The sequence below is a fragment of the Engraulis encrasicolus genome, chromosome 18 (assembly GCF_034702125.1).
Source record: "Engraulis encrasicolus isolate BLACKSEA-1 chromosome 18, IST_EnEncr_1.0, whole genome shotgun sequence".
In the NCBI taxonomy this organism is placed as follows: Eukaryota; Metazoa; Chordata; class Actinopteri; order Clupeiformes; family Engraulidae; genus Engraulis; species Engraulis encrasicolus.
In genome coordinates this window covers 41,915,857-41,939,515 of record NC_085874.1, presented here as the reverse complement: position 1 = coordinate 41,939,515, position 23,659 = coordinate 41,915,857, and the positions used below count along the sequence as shown (strand labels likewise).

Below are 23,659 nucleotides of genomic sequence, written 5' to 3'. Positions count from 1 at the left end.
GTAACCTGGCTCTATGAATGCAATGAGATCCTGAAATCCTGCACCGTCAACTGTGTTGATTGCCATCAAATCTGTCTTGATCATAATGCGTATCTTCTCTGTAATGCCCTCCGCTATTAATCGTGATTATTACATTTTGGTCGAGCCACCTCTTGATCGACAATTAATTTTCAAGTTGATTAATCATTTGCCTCCCTAGCCCAAGGCAATTTTTTGTCTGTTAATATTGCTAGATTTTCCATTAATACAGTAATTTGTCCGCTAATATTGCTAGAAATCCACTGCACAGCAAATATTATTAATCATACAAGTGAATACTGTTACTCACATTGTCATTGTGACACAGCACTCCACAGCACACAAGTGTTCACTCTACACTGCACATAATGAAATTGCATTTCTGCCTCATCCGTGCAAGGGGGCAGCAAATGGCGCCCTAAAGAGAGCAGTGAGGTGGGACGGTACCTCAGTCATGGAGGAGAGCACTGGTTAATTACTCCCCCCACTAACTACTACCCCCAGTTCGGGAACCACTGCTGTAGCCTATGCATGCAATATAATGGATGGATGTTTAAGTATACAATTGGTTGTTGTGTAATTGTTGCACTTATTATTTTTTTTTAGAATTCTCGCTTTCTTAGCATTTGCTTCAAGAATCTTGGCCAGTATCCTACCGTTACTCTACCAAATTCCAAGAAGTTATATGGGGTGTTCAAAGATGGGTGAGTGCTCTTCAGAATTCCACTCTTTCACTCTATTACGAGCATTTCTCATATGCACATTAACTGTTAAGTGACTGAGTGGGGTCATTTATGCTATAATTAAGTCATCCTTTAATTGAGAGTGCAGTGTAATCCGGTTAAATGCATAATAGTCTAGGCAGGATTTCTGAAAATATGCTTATTTAAGGTCTTGAAGGCAAATCATGTTAATTTTCGGCATACAACTGATTTAGGGGTATTCAAGGGTGCTGAATCCAAATCTGCCGTATGCCGGACGCAAAAATGTATCGAAATGCCTCAAACGGGCAAAATCCAATATGTCCGCCGCCATCGTGTTAAAATCCTGCAATCACTTTTCTTTTGGACTAAATAAGGTATGCATTTGAAAATAGCACTTATTTTTATATTTTCAGACATGGGGGAAGCCATTATGTCATCAGATTTAAACTCAGATTGGTAGAAAATGCTTATGTCTCAGATTGGTAGAAAATGCTTATGTCATTGGCTGGCAGCCATTTTAAAAGCAGAGAGCCTCATATTGTCAGCGATTTTTAACATTTTTACTAATCTTTCAAGATCCACAGAAAAAAATGCTCTTTGTCTCTGTGAACACAAATACTACAGAAAACTGCACTGAACTGTCTACTTTCACCTGAAAAAAGAAGTTTGTGTCTACCTTTTTCCATTCTTTAGTTATGGGCAGTAGAACATGGGATGACACCACAAAAAACACTGATTTTTGACCCCAAAATACTGTACTTCTCTCTGCCCATATTTTTGCTTTAAGGATATATTGTCTTTGATAGTGTTCATGTTTGATGTGCAACATTTTCATGGGGGTTGAAGGGTGCTTAATGCCTTTAATTCCCATAGTACATCAAAATAAAGGAATCCAATATGGCCACCATCACCAGTCTACAGTGTACATTTCTTTGATTACACAAGGTAAACTCTTAAGTACATTGTGTAGCATCAGGTTTTCATACAAGGAGAATTCATTTCCATACTCAGATTTAAGATAGATATCAAACATTATTTCAGTGTAGACTGAATTCATGTTTGCAACAGGAGATTATATTTTCCATAAATTGACCATTTGTATTTAAATCTCTCCCTATTTCAATTACACTTTTAATGCATTATACCATGAAAAATGTTTCCACCTCAAACCAACACACAATGTTTCCACACCTCTTCACCCATAAAAAATAAATGCACACAAGAGTCTGAATGTCCCTAAATCGAGTATTTTCTAATGTTATCCTTCGTACAATGGTAATTACTTCATGTTTGCCGGTTTAATTGCTGTGCTCAGATCACTGTATATCTAGGCCTATAAAGGGGATCAAGAGGCAGACTGATGTGAATAATATATATAATAGATTAGAATAGAGTGAAGATAAGGGAGTGGCATTGTGTGTGTGTGTGTGTGTGTGTGTGTGTGTGTGTGTGTGTGTGTGTGTGTGTGTGTGTGTGTGTGTGTGTGTGTGTGTGTGTGTGTGTGTGTGTGTGTGTGTGTGAATATATACACAAAGGACATACTCAGGCTGGTATTGCACATCAGTCATCCAAAGTTATTGCATAGATTGTCTTGCTTAATGTACTGTACATATTTCAGCTGAGATGGCCACTCTGTGACAATTATAACCATTAATTACAAGGCTGGCCTTTGTTCTGTTGTACGGCAAGAATTCAGCTCAACACATTGCACTGTATCAATTATTGCACAACAACCGGAGGATGGAAGGAGATCAGGGGAACAAGAGATTGTAATGAACAGTCAGACAGTCCATGTGTGTGAAATGTGGTTTTAGTCTTTGGTCCTTACTTTGATACATCTGTAGTGCCAATGATACATCTGTAGAGACCCAATAACTCAGAACCAGGATAATGTCCAAGACAATGTTTTAGCTCTCTTGAGACAGTGGGAAGTTCAGAAAGGGCTAGGTCTATTCTCGCTATAGGTGTGCCTCCTGAATGCAGCAATGATCTCTTCGGTTTTCTTTTCATTCAGAGCTAGAGAAATTTGTCTCTGTCTCTGTACACCAGGCTGCCACCTCCAGTCCCTTTTGCTGGCTATACTGCAGTCATGGACGGATAGACTTTAGATGGGGGCTCAGCATGCAGCCATGTGGGGATCCAGCCCTGCTGAACAGGGTAGCAGGAGGAAAAGAGAGTCTGTCTGTTATCTTCTGTTGGTAGAATTGTACAAGTATAGACTTTAAATTGGCCTAGTTAAAATATACTGGAATGTACATCTGCAGTGTATCAATAACGGTGCTCAGCTGGAGAGAGAGAGCCAATGGCAGGCAGAAGAGGAAGTGGTAGTTTTAAGGTGCCTAGGCACAGAAATGGGCACCTCCCTGTCTTGTGTTCACATGAACACAATATTCAAAAATGGACTGCTAATTAACCCATTTTGCCCTAAGCCCTTATTTGGAAAGGGTGCCCTCTTCCTATTAAATCCGCAATATCTCAGCCTCCGAACCACATACAAACATGAAATGAGTTACATTTAAAAGCCAATACCCTCCCCTTGCATTGTAATGTGTTCATTCAGCTCTAACATACCCACATAGTTAATAAAACAGCTAAAATCTCAAGATCCTGAAAAACCTGTATACCTATATGTGTCTCCAGGACACAATGGGTTAAGTTATACGAGGAGGAGGTATCAAAAATCAGAATGTCCTTGCTGACTTGGAATGTCCTTTTTTGAATATTGTGTTCATGTGCTGTTAGAAAGACAGGAGAGTGCCCCATCCTTGTGCACCATCCTACGTACTTCCGCCAAGAGACTTGACTCCACACTACTTCTGATACCAGTTTTCTGTGGAGCAATGTTGCCGGTATGATTTGGCCGGTGTTCTTACAAGCGGTCCTACATTGTAATTTTATCCTACGGTAGGATATTCGGCCAGACATGTCTGTTAAACGGTCCTACATCGCCAAAGATAGACGTCAGACATGTTTGTTCAACAACTTATCCTGATTTTTCCGACCATTTCCTTCCCGCTTCCTGCAATCGTGTCAGATCAAACAACCCCCAGACCATGAATACGAAATGAAATGGTAGTAGGGATGGTCCGGACCAGGCTACATTTCTATGCCTAGGTACCTAAAAACTACCACTTGCTCTACTGTCCTTGGCTGTTGATGTCTTGTTTCGGGGGTGTCTGTGTCAGCGATATGTGCCACTAAGGTAATGTCACCAGCATACATTAAAAGTCATACTTTCTTTGTGACAGGCTCTGACTGTCCCACTAATGATCCTAGCCCTCTGGTGAAGTGGTTAGTGATTGCTTTATTGTTGGACAAATGTATATGCACATTGTCACCCTCCTCTCCTCTAACCAAAATTGTTTACTTGGTATACTAAGTTAACCTATTTCTAATCACCCCTCCTGGAGTTGCTGAATTGCAGCAACTGCTTGACTCCATGTACTCCATGCCTCTTCTTGCAGATGCAGTGTTGGATGAGGCAAGCACAAGTTGTGATGTCTTTGTGTGCCTTGAGAACATGGGTTCTAAATTTTGTTTATAACCTTACTGCAAACCTAGCCGCGCACAACTCAGCCTCTGATTGTTGGAAACCGCTGTCTGTCAAAACAAATAGCTGACGTGGTTGGCTGCCAGTGTCTTGCCCCTCTTCATAACATTGTGTTGATAAACAATGAGAACCCATATATAAGTGGCAGATACAGGAGCAGTGGGACTAAAGCCCTGTCCAATACCACCCATCGCACTTCGGTGACTGGCAGGAGGATAGGAAGGGGTATGTGGGCCTGATTCAATATAGAGATTTGATAATGTGGGGCATTTTATGTAACCATGTGACATATGAATTAGATTGGACTGATCATTGCAAAACATCATACTTTGCTTTTGTTGCATTTGCAGCAAAAGTGTCATGCAGTGCATGATATTGTGTGTCCTACCAAATCACTGGAGAGGAGGTTGATAGGCCTAATGGTTAGGAATGAGTTAACATATATCAAGTAAATTCCTCACAATAACATAAACTGTTTTGATCCACGTTTCACCTTTCCACCATTCAAAGATATAATGTAAGCGTCGCAATAAAATCGGCAAACAATGAATTCCTAATGTACAAAATGTAGATGTGCATATTATATTTAGACACATTCAGACTTATGTGTGTAAATTTGTCTCATAATGGAAGAGGTGGATTGAGGTGGACATATTGCATCATGTTATAATAAGCATTAAAATAAAAGTGGAAGTAGAGAAAACATTTTCATTCAAAAGAACAGCTTATTGACATGGAAGTCAACTGTCACTTGTAAACATGAATTCAACCTATGAAATCATGTCCTTTGATTCTAATCTTAAATCTGAGTATGGAGATGAATTATCCATGTATGACAACCTATAGCTACAATGTAATTAAGAGTCCACCTTGTCTGGTAATGGCGTCCATACTCGATTAATTCATTTTGAGGTAGGCCTATTAAAGAGGTTTTTGAGCCTAATACACAGCATATTTAAATATTTGAATTAAGCACCCTTCAAAACCCCTGAAAATGCTGCATATCAAACATGAACACTATCAAAGACACTTTGTCCTTAAAGGGAAAAAACGTTTTTTTGCATGTGGGGCCTTATTTCTGGAATAAAACACATCACTCTACACCAGTGTTTCTCAACCTTTTTTAAGGCGAGGTACCCTTTCAATTCATGAAAAATCTCAAGGCACCCCAAACCAACAAGCCGTAACATGGCATCGCATCCGATACCACAAAAGCTTAGAAAAGTAACACATTTAGAGACGTCACACGACCTACGTTGGAAGTTGCAGCTGACTGGGGCAACCTATATTTACTTTATTGTGCATAAATGCAGGGGTGATAGCAGTCCGGCGCCGCGCCGGAAATCCGGCGTAGCGTGGCTGTAGAAAAAAATAAAATAATAATTTCCCCAATATTAATAAAATAATAAACTATCGCGTAGGCCTTCATTAATGTATGGTGAAAATAAATGAGCGCGCAACAGCCTGTTGTAAGAGACGCGAAAGGAACCCAAATGAGCAGCAGCCCATAATTGTATCATCCCGACATCTTACTGAAAAATGTATCAATTTGTTACGTCTTGCTCTTGAGTCACTCACCACAGCACTGGCGGCAGTCTTTTAGTTCTAGTGAAAGGAGAAGTAGATTGGCTGTCAGTATGCACAGTAAAGAGAGTTCTAGGCCCCTACTGGTTACCTTCTCAGATATTTTCACTGTCGACGGAGGCAAATCCAAAAATGGCATCTCGTTATACTGAAGAAACGGAAGAAAGCACTATAGGCCAAGTCTAGACCATTTGGATTCCGATAAAAATTAGCAACTATTGTTAGCACAAATCCACATGGCTTGCTAGTTGTGATGGGTGTGTTGAACCGTGTGGATGTCAGTGGAATACTAGTGAAATTCTGTGATCAAGAAAACGTTTGAAGGTAAGGCCATTTAGTTATTAATTTGCCCACTGTGGCATGTTGGCTTGGGCCCGAATGATTTTGCCTTGCGCAGGTTACTCCAAAAACCTGACCATAAACGGCTTATTGATGCGCATAAACGGGCTCAGTGAGAGTATATGTTTGAAATAGGTTCGTCTATTTTCCTCATTTATGTGCGCTAAATGACTGCGCAATGTTGACAAACTTTGATGGAGACGTTCTTTCAAAAAAGTCTGTATGCTCAAAACGGTAGGCTATGCTATGCCCGTCATGATACTTTTTTTCTAGGTGTAGTGCGTAAATGTGGTCTGCATTGGAATAGCGGCTACCATTGCGACATGTCCAAATGACAATGGAATGCTTGGATCGCTAATGTTTGGCAAGCCTAGTTAGCCTACACCCCTTGTAGGCTAGTGTGAGCTGAGTTCGTGGATTTTGGTCTACTGTTGATTGAGGGATGGTGTTTTGCGTCATTCCTGACAAACCACGTGTCAAACTGATTTCAGGGAGATGTTTATATTAGTTATGCTGACTAAACCAACGCGCTCTGTGAAAACCCCCAAACAGCCTCGCACAGGTTCACACAGCCTTTCTCTCTCGCGCGCTCCCTGTCGTAGCCCTTCTGCGTAATCGAATCCAGTTATTCCACGCACGATGCACAGGTTGTATTGTCTGCACGCTCTGGGCTACTTAATCCCTACTCTCGGGCAGGGTGCAATTATCAATATAAGACTCTCATGAACTTCAAATACTTGGCTTGCGTTCATGTGGCCACCACGGTGTCACCTAGACATGGGCAGTGAATGTTCATCTTATCTTCACGCCCTGTGCTATTTTCATGTAGCTTAATTCGGTCCTGACTTTGTTTTTGTTGCTTTCTGTTAATTTTTCTACTCGTACATTGTAATGGGCGTGTGTACACGCGAGTGATTTTCATGTATTTTAATTGACTACAACCCAATGCGAAAGTCGCGCAGTAGTCACACAGGCTATATATACTGTCCTGTCCGTAATAACCGCTGGTTCTGTCATCCGTGGGGTCGAAATATGCGATGTGAACGTGGGCCTGCATGTAGCCAATCATGTGCTTGTGCCCTAAATATCATGTACCGGTAATTAAAGGGCGTTTCCCTACAACGGAAAGGCAGGGGTTATAGCACAGCCCTTAAACAATCTGTGGTTATAGGTAGACCATGGGGCCACGAGTAGGCTATCTAAACGTATGTCCAGTAGCCTATACAAGTTATATGAGCAATGTCCCAATGAAAATGAAACTTATCAGCTTGCAGCAAATGTCATGTCATTTAAAAGTATTGCTCAATTAATTGGTAATCACCTCCTCTATTTTGGACAGAGTGTAGTTACTGTACTTTGGAGTAGTATTGCCTCCTACTGACCTGTCTTGGTATGGCTGCTACATATGTAGCTTTCAGTTAATTCAATGTGGTAAAATATGCACCATGTTTTCAGAAATGCATTCTGGTGTTGAAATGTTGCATTGGTTCAATACCCACCTCAATAACTTTGGTGCAACATCACAAGCCTAGAATGCATTTCTAACTGCATACGTTGGTATTCGTTTTTACTGCTAGAATTGAACGTGGTGGTCAGTTTCTTTCAGCCAAGTGCTGTAGCCTACCAACAGGGAAATGATCTGTGTTTTCGTGAATAACACTATAGAAATAATGCAAAAATGAAAACATTATCTTAAATGTTTGAATAATGTGTTTGAATAATAATAAGGCCTACATTACGTCTCATATGCAGTATGTCCCGTCGTCCCCCGGCCCCCCCTCCCCGACCAGGAAAAAAGTTCAGGCTCAGGATTTTTTTTCACTATCACCCCTGTAAATGGCAGATGAAAGATTCCACTGACTAGCATTAGCTTATCAATTCAGACAAATATGTATTATATTACATTATTTTATTTATCAGCCACGTTTCCGCGGCACCCCTGAAGGGGGCCCGCGGCACCCCAGGGTGCCCCGGCACCCCTGTTGAGAAACACTGCTCTACACACCCATACCACTTTTTTCCCATTTGATGCAGTTTGGAAGATTTTGTGTCAGACGGTATCCACTCAACGGTAGCCGTAGGGGGCAATATTTCCAAGCCCATAAATGACTTTTCCCCACTTTTTAAACGTTGTGCAGATGTGCCATAGTCAAATCAAACACTTCCCGCGTCTGTCACACCCCCGCCTACTTGTACTCATTTATTTCTGAAAACGGCAATGAAGGCGGCACCGTGAAGTCATCGGCTGGCGACACCATTTATTCTGACAGAAGGTGGTTGAGCTTCATTCGCTCGCTCAATCAGCTAGTACTGCAAAACGCTTGTAAACATTTGCTTTTTGGGAGTAATATTTGGATTTTGCAAAAATGGTTCGAATGTGTACATTCCCAGGATGCGAAAACAAGATGACTAGATGGACATCCTTGTCTTTTCACCGGCTTCCTCTGCAAAACCGAGAAGTGTTGAGACTGTGGCTTATCGCAATGAGAATGGATCCTAACATCAGACCGCAGCGATTGCGACGCGCTGATCATCGAGTTTGTAGTGCCCATTTCTCTGCCGATGATTTTTGTCCACTAAAGGAAATGAAACTTGGCCAAAAATCTCAGTATCGAATTCTCAAGACCGGCGCTGTGCCTACGGCCACTGAACAACGCTCGGAGGAAACTACGGTAAGCTAGCTTTCACATGTCCACGAGCTAATTGTATGTGATTACCCTGTACTTGAATCAGTGCAAAGTCTACTGCTAGCAAACATTCGAACAAGCCAAATTATAAGTTGTGTGCACCATTTCCAAGTTGTCCGTTTTGTCGGAAGCAGCAGTGGGTGCATTTGGAACATTGGGGAACAAAATTGAAACGTAGAGGTAAAACAGTTGACATGACCCAAGCAGGGTAGACCTGTGATGCAAAAGATTCCCTGATTGTCGCTCCCAACGCAGGACGCTCCCCGGTCGGCTCGCTCCCACTAGCCAGACTATCGATTGCAAAATAGAGCTCTAGACTAGCTCTACTGCTGGGTGCATTTGTGAACGGTCTCCCAGAGCGATCAGTGAACAGTCATCATCAGAGCCTTGCCTTTTGGAGCCGTTCACGAATTACCAGTACATCAACAATGGAATGCTGAATACCGTATTTTACTTTCATTGTGTCATGTTGATTGTACGATGCAACCCATAGGTGAATGAGGTGTGTATGGGGTATTGTAGATGCAGATTTCCAACGTCATGAAAGCCAGATAGACAGGCATGCAAGATATGCATACAAAAAGATATAAAGACATCATAAACACTATCTTTACTGTTGCAGAAGTTTGTAAAAAGGTCCAAAATAAAAGGGGTGGAGGAGGGGGAGTGGCAGAGTGTACAATGTGTTGCTGTTTGTATTGATGGTAATAGTGAATGCATGAAAACCTGTCATAAATAGCTGCTCACACACTGAAATCAAACCCTGTCCTCGTTTTTGGATGAACACATATTGAACATTTCACTGAGCATTTCCCTTCAATGTTTCAGCTTGATGGACTTCCCTGCTGTACCACATCACTGGGGTGCATTGATGGGAAGAAGGGAGCAGTGAGCACACCTGTCTCCACCCCCCCTTGTCTGATGAGGAGCAAGAGAGAAAGAAGTGGATTTCACCTGATTCACCTGCTTTCTCCGCCCTGAAGGACATAGTCACCAACCGAAATCTCCTTCATGACCTGCGGCAGATGACGTTGTTCAAGCATACTGGTACATCCCTGTTACATACCTATGTCACCCCCACCCACATTTAGAAATGTCTGCCACCAACGTATAAGGGTAGATAACTTTCTTGTAATATTGGTATTTGCTGGTTCACTCTGACACTCTGAAAACATTGCATCTGAATTTCAACCATGTATTTATTTATTTATTGTTGACTGTGCATGTGGTGTTCTGTCATTTGTCTATACAGGAGCTCTGGTGGCCTACCACTCAGTGATGCTGAAATATGTCCCAAAAAAACTGCACTTCAATTATGACTCCATGCGGGCTCGGACACAATTAGCGATCATGGATCATAACGAAAATGTTGGGAGGCAACAGGCCACAACTAAAGCAGGTAATATGTCCATACATTTGTTTATACCTGTGTACACTGTGTGTGAAGGTATTCAATCACTCTAGGTGAACAACTGAAATGGTTATATCTAAAATAGGGGAGGGGGGTGGTCTCACAAAGTGTATGCTTGAAGTAGTATGGGAAGCATTCACCTTCATTTGATTGACCGCTTTTCTTTATTGCTGCCATGTCTTACTGGAAGCTTGTGTGTTGTCTTTGAAATGGAATCGTAACGGTCAATAACAGTATGCAGCATTTGCCCAAGGGCCCACATGTAATGCTGGTGGGTGCCCTGCAACCTATGGGGGCCCTGTGTGTAATTGTTCTGCCACTGACAATGTACTGGTAAATAAACAAAGTTTCATCTTTATTTCCCCAGGTGAACTCCGTTGGTCCTTCCCATATTCCAGGCAGTCAGGGGATTGGGTGTCAAAGCCCATCTACCAGAAGATGACACAGACCTTCAGAAGGACCCTAATTGAGCGTGCCTTGGAGATGAGGGATGATGCTAGTATAGCATACACAGTACAAGAAGCCACGTTGCAAAAGACTGCTTCAGAATATTGCTCCAGTCGCCAGACCAGACAAAAACTTTTTAGTGGCTAGATGGACCAGTCGCTTTGGAGGATTGAGAGCTAAGCCCTATTAGACCCACTGACTTTTTCTTTGAATCCAACACCCAAGGGTCTTCCGGGTCACCATTTCACACTTCTCCAAAATCATCTATAACTCAGAGTTTTGGCCTTGACGCTACAAACCTTGCAACTTCTAGTTTTCAAATATATACTGAGAATTATCGCATGGGACGTGACGGGGGGGTGGGGGCCATTAGAGGTGTTACAGGTCCATGTAATTAGTATTCAACTAGCAGAGAAACAGGGTGACTTTCAAATACTTTTACTCGCTGTAAGAAAACTTTCTAAATGCTCTTTTTACTTATTTACATTGTTTTCTTGCACTGACTGAAGACCTCTACCACTTTTTTGTACAGTTTTGTTTACACTCAATCTAAATGAAAACTGTTTGGATTATATTCACTTTACTGTCATATTAGTTTTGTTAGGCTTTTCAGAATACAACCATATGTGCCACTTGAACATATATGTTTACAGTTAGTTGAAATACTTGGAAAAAGGTCAAGGTGTTGCAAACTACCTCAAAGCCCCTGAGAGGCCTTGGACAAAAAACAAAACAGGACTCAGCATTTTCATTATTGTCTGACTGTAGCTTATGCTGTGTTGTCGAATGAATGTCTTATTATGAATGACATTTTGTACAAATAAAGCCCAAACACAACTGGTCTTGGTTCTTTCCATTTATTGAAAATGTACAATAGATTGTAATGATATTATTATAAAATTTACAATAGATAGTAATGACATCTATTCAGTATGATATATGCATTAGGTATATGCTTGTCAAAAGAAGCTGATAGTCTCTGGCAGTGCCTCTGAACACAATTGAGGCAATAATGAATTGTAAAACGTGTTTGCAATGCTTGCCAACTGCTGTCGGGGCTTGGACATTTCCTGTTGTATCACAGTGCAGGTAGGCTATCGGATGTAGCCTATGAACGTTTTTGAAGGTAATATAATAATGTAAGGTATGCTATTCGAATATACTGAGGAGCTCTGCATCCGTGAATCCAACATAGTCTCCGCTGGGAGATGGATACTTGCTTCTGATAAGGCTCACGATGCAGCTGGGAATCACCTTTCTGTGGCCTGGTCCCAGTCGTAGCCCTCCAAGTGCCCAGTCGAGAACAATTCGATATGCTACTAGCCGAAATTGCCTATGGAAAAAATGATCACAGTGATTAGTATGCAGTAATGCATGAGTGAGAACAATACTCTGAATAGTAACAGTCTAACGGTGACAATTCAAATCTGCATCACACGTTCGTTATCATGCTACTTACTCAACAGACAGCTGTCCAATTTGATCCCGCTGGCTGGGGCTGTGTCCTCCAGTTCAGTTTGGGAACACGAAAAAACGTTTCTATGACTCCACGGTTCATCAAGGCACGGACATCCTCTAGAGTTGTAAGACAGCATGCCTGGTTAGAATCACCCAGCCGTTCACCTCCTGGACGCAAATCCCATTCGATACAGCACAGACATTCATCTTCGGTTTTCATCATAGAACAGTGTCCACAAGAGCACCACCAGATACCATCTGTTCGTGAGCGCGCTACTGGTTGTAGCTTGGTCCGCTGTTCCATAGCCTGTCTCTGCCTTCTTCTTTCCAACAGCTCCTCATCTGTATACTCAGGCTCAAAACGATACGGACGGCCATCATACACAAAGTAATCTTCGAATTCAAAGTCAGAATCTTCTGCCATCTTCTGTAAAAGAGGAAGTTTTCACAGCCTTGCTTGCTAACTGCTTAATTGCAAACACAGACCGCAACATGCAATGCAATAGCAACCAGCTTACGGCTGTCAAAATAAATGGTGTCGCCAGCCGATGACGTCACGGTGCCGCCTTCATTGCCGTTTTCAGAAATAAATGAGTACAAGTAGGCGGGGGTGTGACAGACGCGGGAAGTGTTTGATTCGACTATGGCACATCTGCACAACGTTTAAAAAGGGGGGAAAAGTCATTTATGGGCTTGGAAATATTGCCCCTACGGCTACCGTTGAGTGGATACCGTCTGACACAAAATCTTCCAAACTGCATCAAATGGGAAAAAAGTGGTATGGGTGTGTAGAGTGATGTGTTTTATTCCAGAAATAAGGCCCACATGCAAAAAAAACGTTTTTTTCCTTTAAAGCAAAAATGTGGGTTGAGACAAGTGCAGTATTCTGGGGTCAAAAATATTGTTTTTTGTGGTGTCACCCTATGTTCCTGTTGCAATCATGAATTCAGACTACACTGAAATAATTTCCTTTGATATCTATCTTAAATCTGAGTAAGGAAATGAATTCTCCCTGTATGAAAACCTAATGCTACATAATGTACTTAAGAGTTTACCTTGTGTAATCAAAGAAACGTACACTGTAGACTGGTGACGGCGGCCATATTGGATTCCTTCATTTTGATGTACTATGGGAATATACATTTATTTATACATCATATTGGCATTAAGCACCCTTCAACCCCCTTGAAAATGTTGCACATCAAACATGAACACTATCAAAGACAATATATCCTTAAAGCAAAAATATGGGCAGAGAGAAGTGCAGTATTTTGGGGACAAAAATCAGTGTTTTTTGTGGTGTCATCCCATGTTCTACTGCCCATAACTAAAGAATGGAAAAAGGTAGACACAAACTTCTTTTTTCAGGTGAAAGTAGACAGTTCAGTGCAGTTTTCTGTAGTATTTGTGTTCACAGAGACAAAGAGCATTTTTTTCTGTGGATCTTGAAAGATTGGTAAAAATGTTAAAAATCGCGGACAATATGAGGCTCTCTGCTTTTAAAATGGCTGCCAGCCAATGACATAAGCATTTTCTACCAATCTGAGCTTAAATCTGATGACATAATGGCTTTCCCCATGTCTGAAAACATAAAAATAAGTGCTATTTTCAAATTCATACCTTATTTAGTCCAAAAGAAAAGTGATTGCAGGATTTTAACACGGTGGCGGCGGACATATTGGATTTTGCCCGTTTGAGGCATTTCGATACATTTTTGCGTCCGGCATACGGCAGATTTGGATTCAGCACCCTTGAATACCCTTAAATCAGTTGTATGCCGAAAATTAACATGATTTGCCTTCAGGTGTCAACTTTTTGGAAAAATGACCCTGACTATAATTAAGCAGGTAAGAGATTAAAGTATTCCAGCCCCATGCCGGATCTCCGTCTCGTAGCGATTGACTGTGGATGAAAATAAAAATAAAAACTAGAAAATTAATTGACAGTAAATGTAAAAAAAAATGTAAAAAGACAATCAAAATCCCCCTTACGTTTGTTATCCAGTGTTAGCAAAGGAACGTGCTTATGGGCATGGGCATGCAATCAATAAGCCAAGCTGTGCCCTCCTGGTGACGCAACAGCTTCAGCGTTGCTACCAGTCAGGTCAAGAGCAATGCAAGTACTTTCTGAGCTCCCGCAAAATCGGGAACTCCTCCCACTTTGGTGGGAAGCAAACAATCATTAGCAAACCAAGGGAGGCCATTTGGGAAATGTTAATTTTTATGCTCTTGGTCATACCAAGTCTCGAAGAGATTTTTTAAAGTCGATGATAATCAGGCTAGCAATCAATAGTCATTCTGCCGTAGCTGCCCATTAGTCTGATTTTGGTCGACTTTCAGATCTCGAACAGAGATTCTGGTCTGACCAAGAAGATAACGAATAACATTTCCATACGGCATGGTTAACCCACCTCCCTCGGTTTGCAACGGGTCAATGCCAGAAAGGGCTGCGCCGAAGTGTAAACCAATTTCCATAACAGACGTAAACCACAAACATTTTGTTAGTCCCAATACAACGTCTCTGCTTAAACCACGTCACTGCCTTGATCATGCCTCTACCGTGGGCCGTTGAGAGGCTCAAAGTTGATTGGTTCCTGAAAAAGTTCCCCAGCCCAGCGGAGCTCAGAAAGTACTTGAACGAGCTGTTATGCTGAGTAATTTTGCAGCGTCATCAGGACGGCGTAGAATGGGTAGTTGCCCATCACACAATAAAATGTTTTTAAACCTGTGGTCATTCCTTCAACTCCTGAACTAGCTTTCTCCCCCTGACAAGCAGCCCAAAGTTTCAGAAAATAATGTTCAACTTAATTTGTTTGTGCTAGTGACGTGGTGCGCTCAACCAGGGGAGTTTTGAGATGGTTTGAGATGGTTACAATGAAAGTGTTGACCTCCAAACACTAATCAGTTCATGAACCTACCCTAGAGCATTCACACACCCTATCTGGGACAAATCCAACCATCCGATCAAAAGTTATTGCGTGAGCACGAAAGCACCCTTGAACTAAAACTAATTGAATACCCCTACACAGGCATGAAAATCCCTCACCTTTCGGCGAAATTCGCCGTTTTGAAATCAAAATGGGTCATTTCTGTGAATCGTGTAGATCCGAGGAGAACATTTTAGGGGGGGGGGGTGTGGGGGTCGAGCGAGGAGAAAAGTGTAGCGCCAACTTACTGTGTACTACCGCAGAAAACTTCATACAATTTAAGGAGAGATTCCACAACTGACAATGACGTTTTACAAATCACACCATTTGTTGCTGTCGGCACAGCCAATAACGTGAACGAGCTCAATCTAAGTCCCGCCCTTCATACTTGTCTTTGAAAGCGTTTAAACAGGTGAAGCTTTGGTCTGCGGGGCTGGCGTGGTTGTATCAAATATCTTTCTTTTTAGTTCTAGAACATCTCTGATTATAAGAAAATGTCCAAACGATCTGTCACAGATAGTCTACACGTTTCCCAGAGAGGTAGCTATTTGAGATCATGATTCTTGTTATGAGAACATCAAGACGCCAGCATTTCGAAAACAAGTGAGTGGATGTAGTTAGCCACAGAAGTTAAGTTTTCCTAATAATTTGAAACCGCATTTGCCCTGCCCACGTGAAAAAGTATTTATTCTCAAAAGAGCTCCGTTAATGAAAGCTTGGGTAGGCTTACGGCACGTTTTCCTGACGGCTATTTTAACGGGTCTGTGCGCTACGAAATGACGAAATAGTATGCGCTACGGCCGGGGAAGAAGCGCATATCTACGCGAGGCATCCAACATCATGCTTCGAATGCTGCGGCTTCTTATAGCACGCACGAGGGAGAGGGAGAGGGAGAAAGAGCGTCTAACTTAGTCAATCGTTTGACACGGGACAAATTGTTTTAGGAATCATGCCAAGTTTTTTGTAATCCCTTGGTAGCCTACATCTAAATGACATAAAAAATCTAGTGGAACACGGTCAAACAGTTTTTTTTTCACGGTCAAAGTTGTAGCTTTCCTATTTTTTTTATAGGGAAACAGATATACTAGGTGAATGGACTAAAATTTCAGTAGTTTATCCAAACTGTGTCAAAAAAAAAATTGTATTACAAGTTGTCTGAAATATGATGATTAACTGTTCAAACGAGATAACGAGACAACCAGGCAAGCGTTGAGGGGACATTGGATAGTGTTGAGAGGAGGGGGTGCTTACCGTAATTGCCGGCCCATAAGCCGCTACTTTTGTCACACGTTTTGCACCCTGCGGCTGTTACGACGATGCGGCCAATTTATGGAATTTTACCGGCAATCTGTGATGTTCTTATATTTAAATAAGGGAAATCTACACGCGGCTCTGCATTTAGTTACTAAACACTCCCATCTAGCGCCCAAACTATGCCATTGCGCGTCTTTACCGCCAAAACATAACCGGCAGCCTGCATCTGACCAATGAAAATGACCCTACTGTAGTTCTAGAACTAAATTACAATGTACCAAAAAGTTGCGATAACGTTCAGGTTGTCACACTTCAGATACGCCATTTTACACTACATTACGCTCCCTCAAGATGGACAACAATAACTCTCGCAGAAAGGCGTATGATGCCAATTTTAAATTAAAGGCGATCGATCTGGCCATCCGAGATGGAAACAGGGCTGCTGCTCGTCACTTGGGAATAAACGAGTCCATGGTGAGACGCTGAGACAGCAGCGTGATGAACTTTCCCAGTGTAAGAAGACGAGGAAAGCCTTCAGGGGCTGTAAGAGCCGTTGGCCCGACCTTGAAAACGTCTTGGAGGACTGGGTGAATACCCAGAGAGCCGACGGTCGAGGCATTTCCACTGTCCAAATTCGTCTGAAGGCTAAAACTATTGCGACAGAAATGGGAATTGAGGATTTTTGTGGTGGACCATCGTGGTGCCTCAGATTCATGCGAAGGAAGGGTCTGTCCATCAGAGCGCCAACGACCCTGTGCCAGCAACTCCCTCCTGACTACGAGGAAAAAATCGCCAACTTCCGTCAGTTCATTCATGAAAAGATAGCGGAGCATTCAATCGGGCCCGACGAGATTGTGAACATGGATGAGGTGCCGTTGACGTTTGACCTGCCTCTCACTAGGACTGTGAACAGGAAAGGTGAATCGTCAGTCACGCTGAAAACAACTGGGCACGAGAGGACTCACTTCACCTGTGTTTTGAGCTGCACAGCATCCGGCCAGAAGCTGCCACCGATGGTCATCTTTAAGCGGATGACGATGCCAAAAGAGAACATACCAAGAGGAGTGGTCGTGAGGGTGAACAAGAAAGGATGGATGGTCGAAAGCGTAATGAAGGAGTGGTTGGCCGAATGTTATGGCAAGCGACCAGGGGGATTTTTTCGCAGAAAAAAGGCATTGCTGGTGCTGGATAGCATGAGAGCCCACATCACGGATTCCGTGAAAGAAGCCATCAAGAGCACCAACTCCATCCCAGCTGTGATCCCGGGCGGCACAACGAAGTACCTGCAACCTCTCGACATCAGCGTGAATCGTGCCTTTAAAGCAGCGCTCAGAGTGGAGTGGGAAGTATGGATGACCAGCGGCGAGAAATCTTTCACCAACACTGGCCGAATGCGAAGAGCAACTTATGCCCAAGTCTGCGACTGGATCATGACGGCATGGAGCAAAGTTAAAACCACCACCATCGTCAATGGATTTCGGAAGGCAGGACTGCTGCGTGCGGAAGCCGACAACACCGGCAACTTGTCCCAAGACGACAGCGACATCGACTCCGACACGGAAAGAGAAGCAGCTCGTATGGACATTCTTCAGCTCTTCAATTCGGACACTGAAGAAGAGGATTTTAATGGTTTCAGTGCGCAGGAGGAGGGCGATTATGAGGAATAGCATGGCTGATCTGGTAGGCTAACTTGTCATGCTACTCTCTGTGTGAATGGCTGTGCTTGGGTAACTGTGTTAAAGTTTTGCGTTGAAACGTTTAGACGCATTTTAAAATGCTGGTTCTGTGTTGAGAGCATTTGAAGCGTGAGCTGGTTAATGGAAGTTAAAATCCAATAACACCGCCATACTATTACCGGTAATAGCCATGATCGGAGCCCTGTCTTGGCATGAATTGGACGGCTGTGTTTGCGGAAGCCAGCCATGGAGAAAACCAATGAACTGTGAGAGTAGACGCAGCCTACCGTAAAGCCTGTAATACCGGTAGACTATGGTAAAAGTTGCATTTTGAAGCATGGACTTATCAGCTACACCACTAGAAAAAAGAAAAAAAAACGAAAACAAAAAACAAAACAAACATTAATTTTATGCGGCTTGTGCGTCGATGCGGCCAATATGTGTTCTGTTGTTGATTTTTTTTTAAAAGTCGTGGCTGCGGCTTTTCCGCCGGAGCGTGTTATAGGCCAGCAATTACGGTAGTTGCCATTGGGGGGCATTAGTCTGCATTGGCAGGGTTTTGATGAGGTCAAGGGGGAATTTATTTTTTAAAAAGGCTGAGAACCAAAACCCATTCTGTCTGTCTGTCTGTCTGTCTGTCTGCCTATCTGCCCCCCTCATCAGACATGACAGCATGACAATGAAGTAACGAAGATGGTTGGCAGTTCTTCTTATGTTCACTGTCCCTGGGTCGCTACAGTATGCTCAAAATTCATCATTTAAAGACGGTTTTAGCTAAATTTTCTCCCATGGGAGACCATGCCCCCAGACCCCCCTAGTATGACTCTTATACAACACTATCCCCCAAAAACGCCACTGCACACCACACATGCGCGCGCACCGCTGCAGCACACGCGCCGCTCCGTGCCACCACGACACGCCGCACCTTTCTCACCTTTTTCACCCCTGACCCGTTTTCATGCCTGCCTACAACAGTTGTATCCCAAAAATTAACAGGATTTGCCTCCTCCTTCAATAAGCATCTGTACAGAAATCCAGCCTAGAATACCTTGTGATCAACGTTTCAGTAAATTGATGTGTATATAGCAGGACTTTTACATTATGAACCTAGGATTTTGATTGCTTCTAACATTTCCTGTACTTTGTGTTTCTGTGTTTTGACATCTTGTAGATACTGGGAGGTGGATCTATATTGGCCCTTTAACTCTATCACCATAGATGTGACTGGGCAGTACATCAGTTTCAAACATCGCTTCATCATGGACAGCCAGAAGAGTTTTTACTGGGAGCCGTATGAGGGAGATTATTTTTATGAGGAACACACTATGGCATTAAAATTGAGACCTGGATACCCCTCGATGCTACATCAAGACCCTTGCAATCCTCACCTCAGTGTCCTTCTGGTTGAACACAATTTGTATTACAGTCTGCGCAACTTCCAAATCCCTATAATGTTGGCGGTTGTCCCTAGTTACATCCATCCGCCTGTAGACATGGTACTTTCCTTGAATTACTTTAATGGGGGTGGGTGAGTGTTCAAGTCTGTGTGAGTGGGTGTGGGATGTGCCCATGGAGTTAGTATACTCATGAACGGCGTGACGATCTCCATGTGCGTTACGCCCTTTTGTGGGGGAAAACAGCCAATGCAAGTCAATTGATGGTGTTGGGAAAGAATAAACGAAAGACAAGGACCTGTAGACTAGCGTTGTCCACGCCCAACATGCAGAAAACATGTTGTGTTGCCGGCTGTTCAAATAATAAAGGCAAACAGCCGTGGCTGAAGCATGGACTGTGTTCATTTAGGCTAACCTATGTAGCTTGTAACTTAATGATACATTTGGTTTTATTTCCCTCACAAGGGGCGTAACGTACATTTACGAGCAAAGTACCCGGATGGCCGTTCATGCGTATAAGACCTGGAGAGAGTGAATAAGTCCCGCCCTCAGCCATTTCAATGGGGAATGCTAGGCTAGTTAATTCAGCCAAAATTGAACACATTTTTCAGCTTCAAAATGGAGTTTCACTGTGCTCATTTCCGACACCAGTTTAGTCAGTCAATTACATGCCACGTTACTTACTGACTGACCAGAAAGCTATATGGAAGACGGGCATTGGATGCATTGTTACAAGCGGTAACATAAAAGGACTCAAAACAAGGGGAAAAGGGTGCTCGTTCTTATTTAATGATTCGAAAATGTCCAGGGGTACAAATTTACAGAACCAAAAGAGGAGCCATGCTCCAATGACAGAAAAAACCTAAAAGCTTCAAAGCCGTAAAGGCACCAAACAGAAAAGTAAAAAAGGCAGTTCAAAATACAAAACAGGCCAAATGGCAGTCAAAGACAATGGTCTACAAAACGGGCAAGCACAAGTGGGAAGTGGCAAGCCGGAAGTGCAAGAGGAAGAGCAGTCATCAGACAATAGGTGCGATCGAGAGGTTGTCAACGCATGCATGCGCATTTAGACAGCAATGCACCCTGGATGAAAATGCTGCATGACGGTTAGATTTCCTGTCAAACTTCGAAATTTCGTCGATGTTGCGTTGACGAGGTGACATGTCACATGGTGTCAAATTATCGCGGGATGAATGCGGCTGCAGTCAGATCTTGCGACCTCTGCAGTTGCTTATCCCCTTCAACGCTCATCTGCGGACTGCCTCCGAGGTCACGCGCCCATGAACTGGTTGGTCAACAACTCACTCACGTGTGTATATGGGTCTTGTCTCACAGCTCTACACAAGTTTGCGCAGGTCCCCACTTCAGCTCCTCCTCACTGCCTGTCCCCCCACTCCTCACACGTGGTGTGTTAGTAGAGCAAATCGGTGCGAGCTCACATGCTTCGTCAATGTTGGTCGACAGCAACGAAGTCGTATGGGGCTAATACTTAAATACAGCACCGCTCCCAGGCCACAGGTGTCCCCAATGATCAGTGCTGCGACCCTATTGAGAAGTTGAGAACAAACACCTGAAGGGGGCGCCAACAGACAAATATTGGGGGTAGACAATCAAAGGGTCTTTCTCAAATGCAAGGCCAGTGTCCTTCCAAGTGTATCAGCCTAATTAGTCACGCCCAGTGATTGGATACCCTTTATTTGTCATGCTCAGTGATTGGATATTCTGTAGAGTTCACCAAAAAGTATCCAATCACTGGGCGTGACTAATTAGGCTGATACACTTGGAAGGACACTGGCCTTGCATTTGAGAAAGACCCAATGTCTGTTCCCATAAGTCCCATCACTCGGCGGCCATCTTGGCTACGCCTCAAACTGATTATTTGAGATTAGTCAGTGATGGGGTATATAAGAATGAATGGGGGAAATAATTTGTGTGACAATGGGACAACACAGCGATACATAACTCATATGGTTGGAATCACAATGAAAAACTGGTTCTAATGTCTTAGAATGACCGCATACATGAAAGAAACACTTAAAACAGCGTTTTCCTTTATGATATTTTTTAACTGCGCATGCGCAACATTCCACGACAACGTTCCATTTTGCGGCCGGTGGAAGCAAGTTGCATCGACTTCACCTCTTCCGGCCGGCTGCCAAACGGGCATCCATTCTTCGGTCATTGTACAGAAAAGAACACTGGATTTATTTTCTGATAGCCTAAGCAGTAAGCACAATGGTTGTCCCTGCTCAAAAATAAATTAAAAAAGGGCTATTGAGTAAATTAATGAATTAGCCTACCTCAAAATTGGTGTTTTGAATTGTGATATTATGTTGTTGCCTATAAACTGATAGGCCTAATAGCTATGACCAACGGTGAAAAATAGGCCTATAAGAGAAAAAGCAAAACGGATCAAAGTTGAATGTCTTGCTCCCGTTTTGCTTTTTCGGTAACACTTCCAAATAAGGGGCCATAATTAACAGTAAAGTAGCTACAACCTAATACTTAAGTAAGGGTTAATAATCATTACTTAATGCCACATTATACACACATTAATTGTTATTAATGCATATGTTGAACATTAGTAAGCAGTTACTTAACTATTAGATAACTATCACCTTTTGTTACAAGTTAATAGCATATTATTATTTAACTAATAGATAAGTAAGGGCACAGTTAATAGTTAAGTAGCTAACAGTTCATACTTAACTAAGGACCAAAATTAACACTTACTTAATACAAAAGTAAGGCATATCTAATGATTAAATAATACCGAAATATTGTTGTCTGTAGATTGCGTACCCATCGTGCACTGCACTTCTTGGAGCTAATATTCTCAAACATTAACTTAATTATCACAAAGGAATGATTTACAGGTAGTTTCGCTTCAAAACTATCACTCTTCATAATGTTCTGCATTTATTGTAGGGTTTTTACCATTACAATTAATAAGTGGTACATGAAAAAATTACATCTCATCACCCCACCATCATTGAGAAGTGTACGTCCAATCCTTGCTATATAATGGCTCCTGTTGCCACTATTACAGTGATTTAAATGAGTGAAAACTAGATGTCACAGTAGATTAATTACTTAATGATTAGGTATGCTCAGCCAACTCTATTATAAGGGTCCCAAACACCAATATCTATCGATTAATTAACCATTAGTTATCCGCAGCCAACTCTAATATAAGGGTCCCAAACACCAATATCTATCTATTAATTAACCATTAGTTATCCTCAGCCAACTCTAATATAAGGGTCCCAAAACCCAATATTCATGTATTAATCCTTACTTTTGTATTAAGTAAGTGTTAATTTTGGTCCTTAGTTAAGTATGACCTGATAGCTACTTAACTATTAACTGTGCCCTTACTTATCGATTAGTTAAATAATAATATGCTATTAACTTGTAACACAAGGTAATAGTTATCTAATAGTTAAGTAATTGCTTACTAATGCATTAATAACAATTAATATGTGTCCAATGTGGCATTAAGTAATGATAATTAACCCTTACTTAAGTATTAGGTTGTAGCTACTTTACTGTTAATTATGGCCCCTTATTTGGAAGTGTTACCGCTTTTTCTTACTTATTTGTTTTCAACCATAAGAAAAACCACAACGGGTGTGCACATGTATGCACACGGCCGCTTTTGTTTCCGTGATTAGGCCTATCTGTCCCTTTGTCCTGCACCTGCATTTTGGATGGGCGCAGAAAGGTGATTAATGGTCGATTTGCGCTCTCTGCCAATTCACAATGAAGTTTCCATGGACGGCAAACAAACCACATGGCCGCCAGCAAACAAACCGATTAGGTACGAGCAGTCGTAAAGGTTTACGTTTGCACGTGCGTCGAGGCGTCGAGATGATTGGATAAGTGACAGCGCAGCTCAGCAAGCAATTGGCTCTCGTTACCGGACAGGTGGGAGTGACGCCGGCAAACGCCATGTTCGCGTAGCCAAATGCTTTCGTTCATTCATATGGAAGTTTTCATGAGTGATCCGTCTCGTATAAGACCGTCTCTGAGACAATTCAATACCACTTGGAGAGACAATTGGCCCTTCTCAAAACCTAGGATAGTGTCCTTCCAAGTGTATCAGCCTAATTAGTCACACCCAGTGATTGGATAATCTTTATTAGTCACACCCAGTGATTGGATATTCTGTAGAGTTCACCAAAAGAGTGTCCAATCACTGGGCGTGACTA

At 42.4% G+C, this 23,659-nt stretch overlaps 1 protein-coding gene across 2 annotated transcripts in view; it reads left to right on the top strand.

The window, feature by feature from the left end:
- Positions 1–23,659, top strand: part of LOC134469414 (cation channel sperm-associated auxiliary subunit epsilon-like) — a 141,796-nt gene that overhangs the window by 54,458 nt on the left and 63,679 nt on the right. For both annotated transcript variants that reach the window (XM_063223652.1, XM_063223653.1), the window contains exons 8-9: positions 625–722; positions 19,226–19,550. In XM_063223652.1, coding sequence (XP_063079722.1) covers positions 625–722; positions 19,226–19,550 — 423 coding nt within the window. The remainder of the gene's footprint in view (positions 1–624; positions 723–19,225; positions 19,551–23,659) is intronic.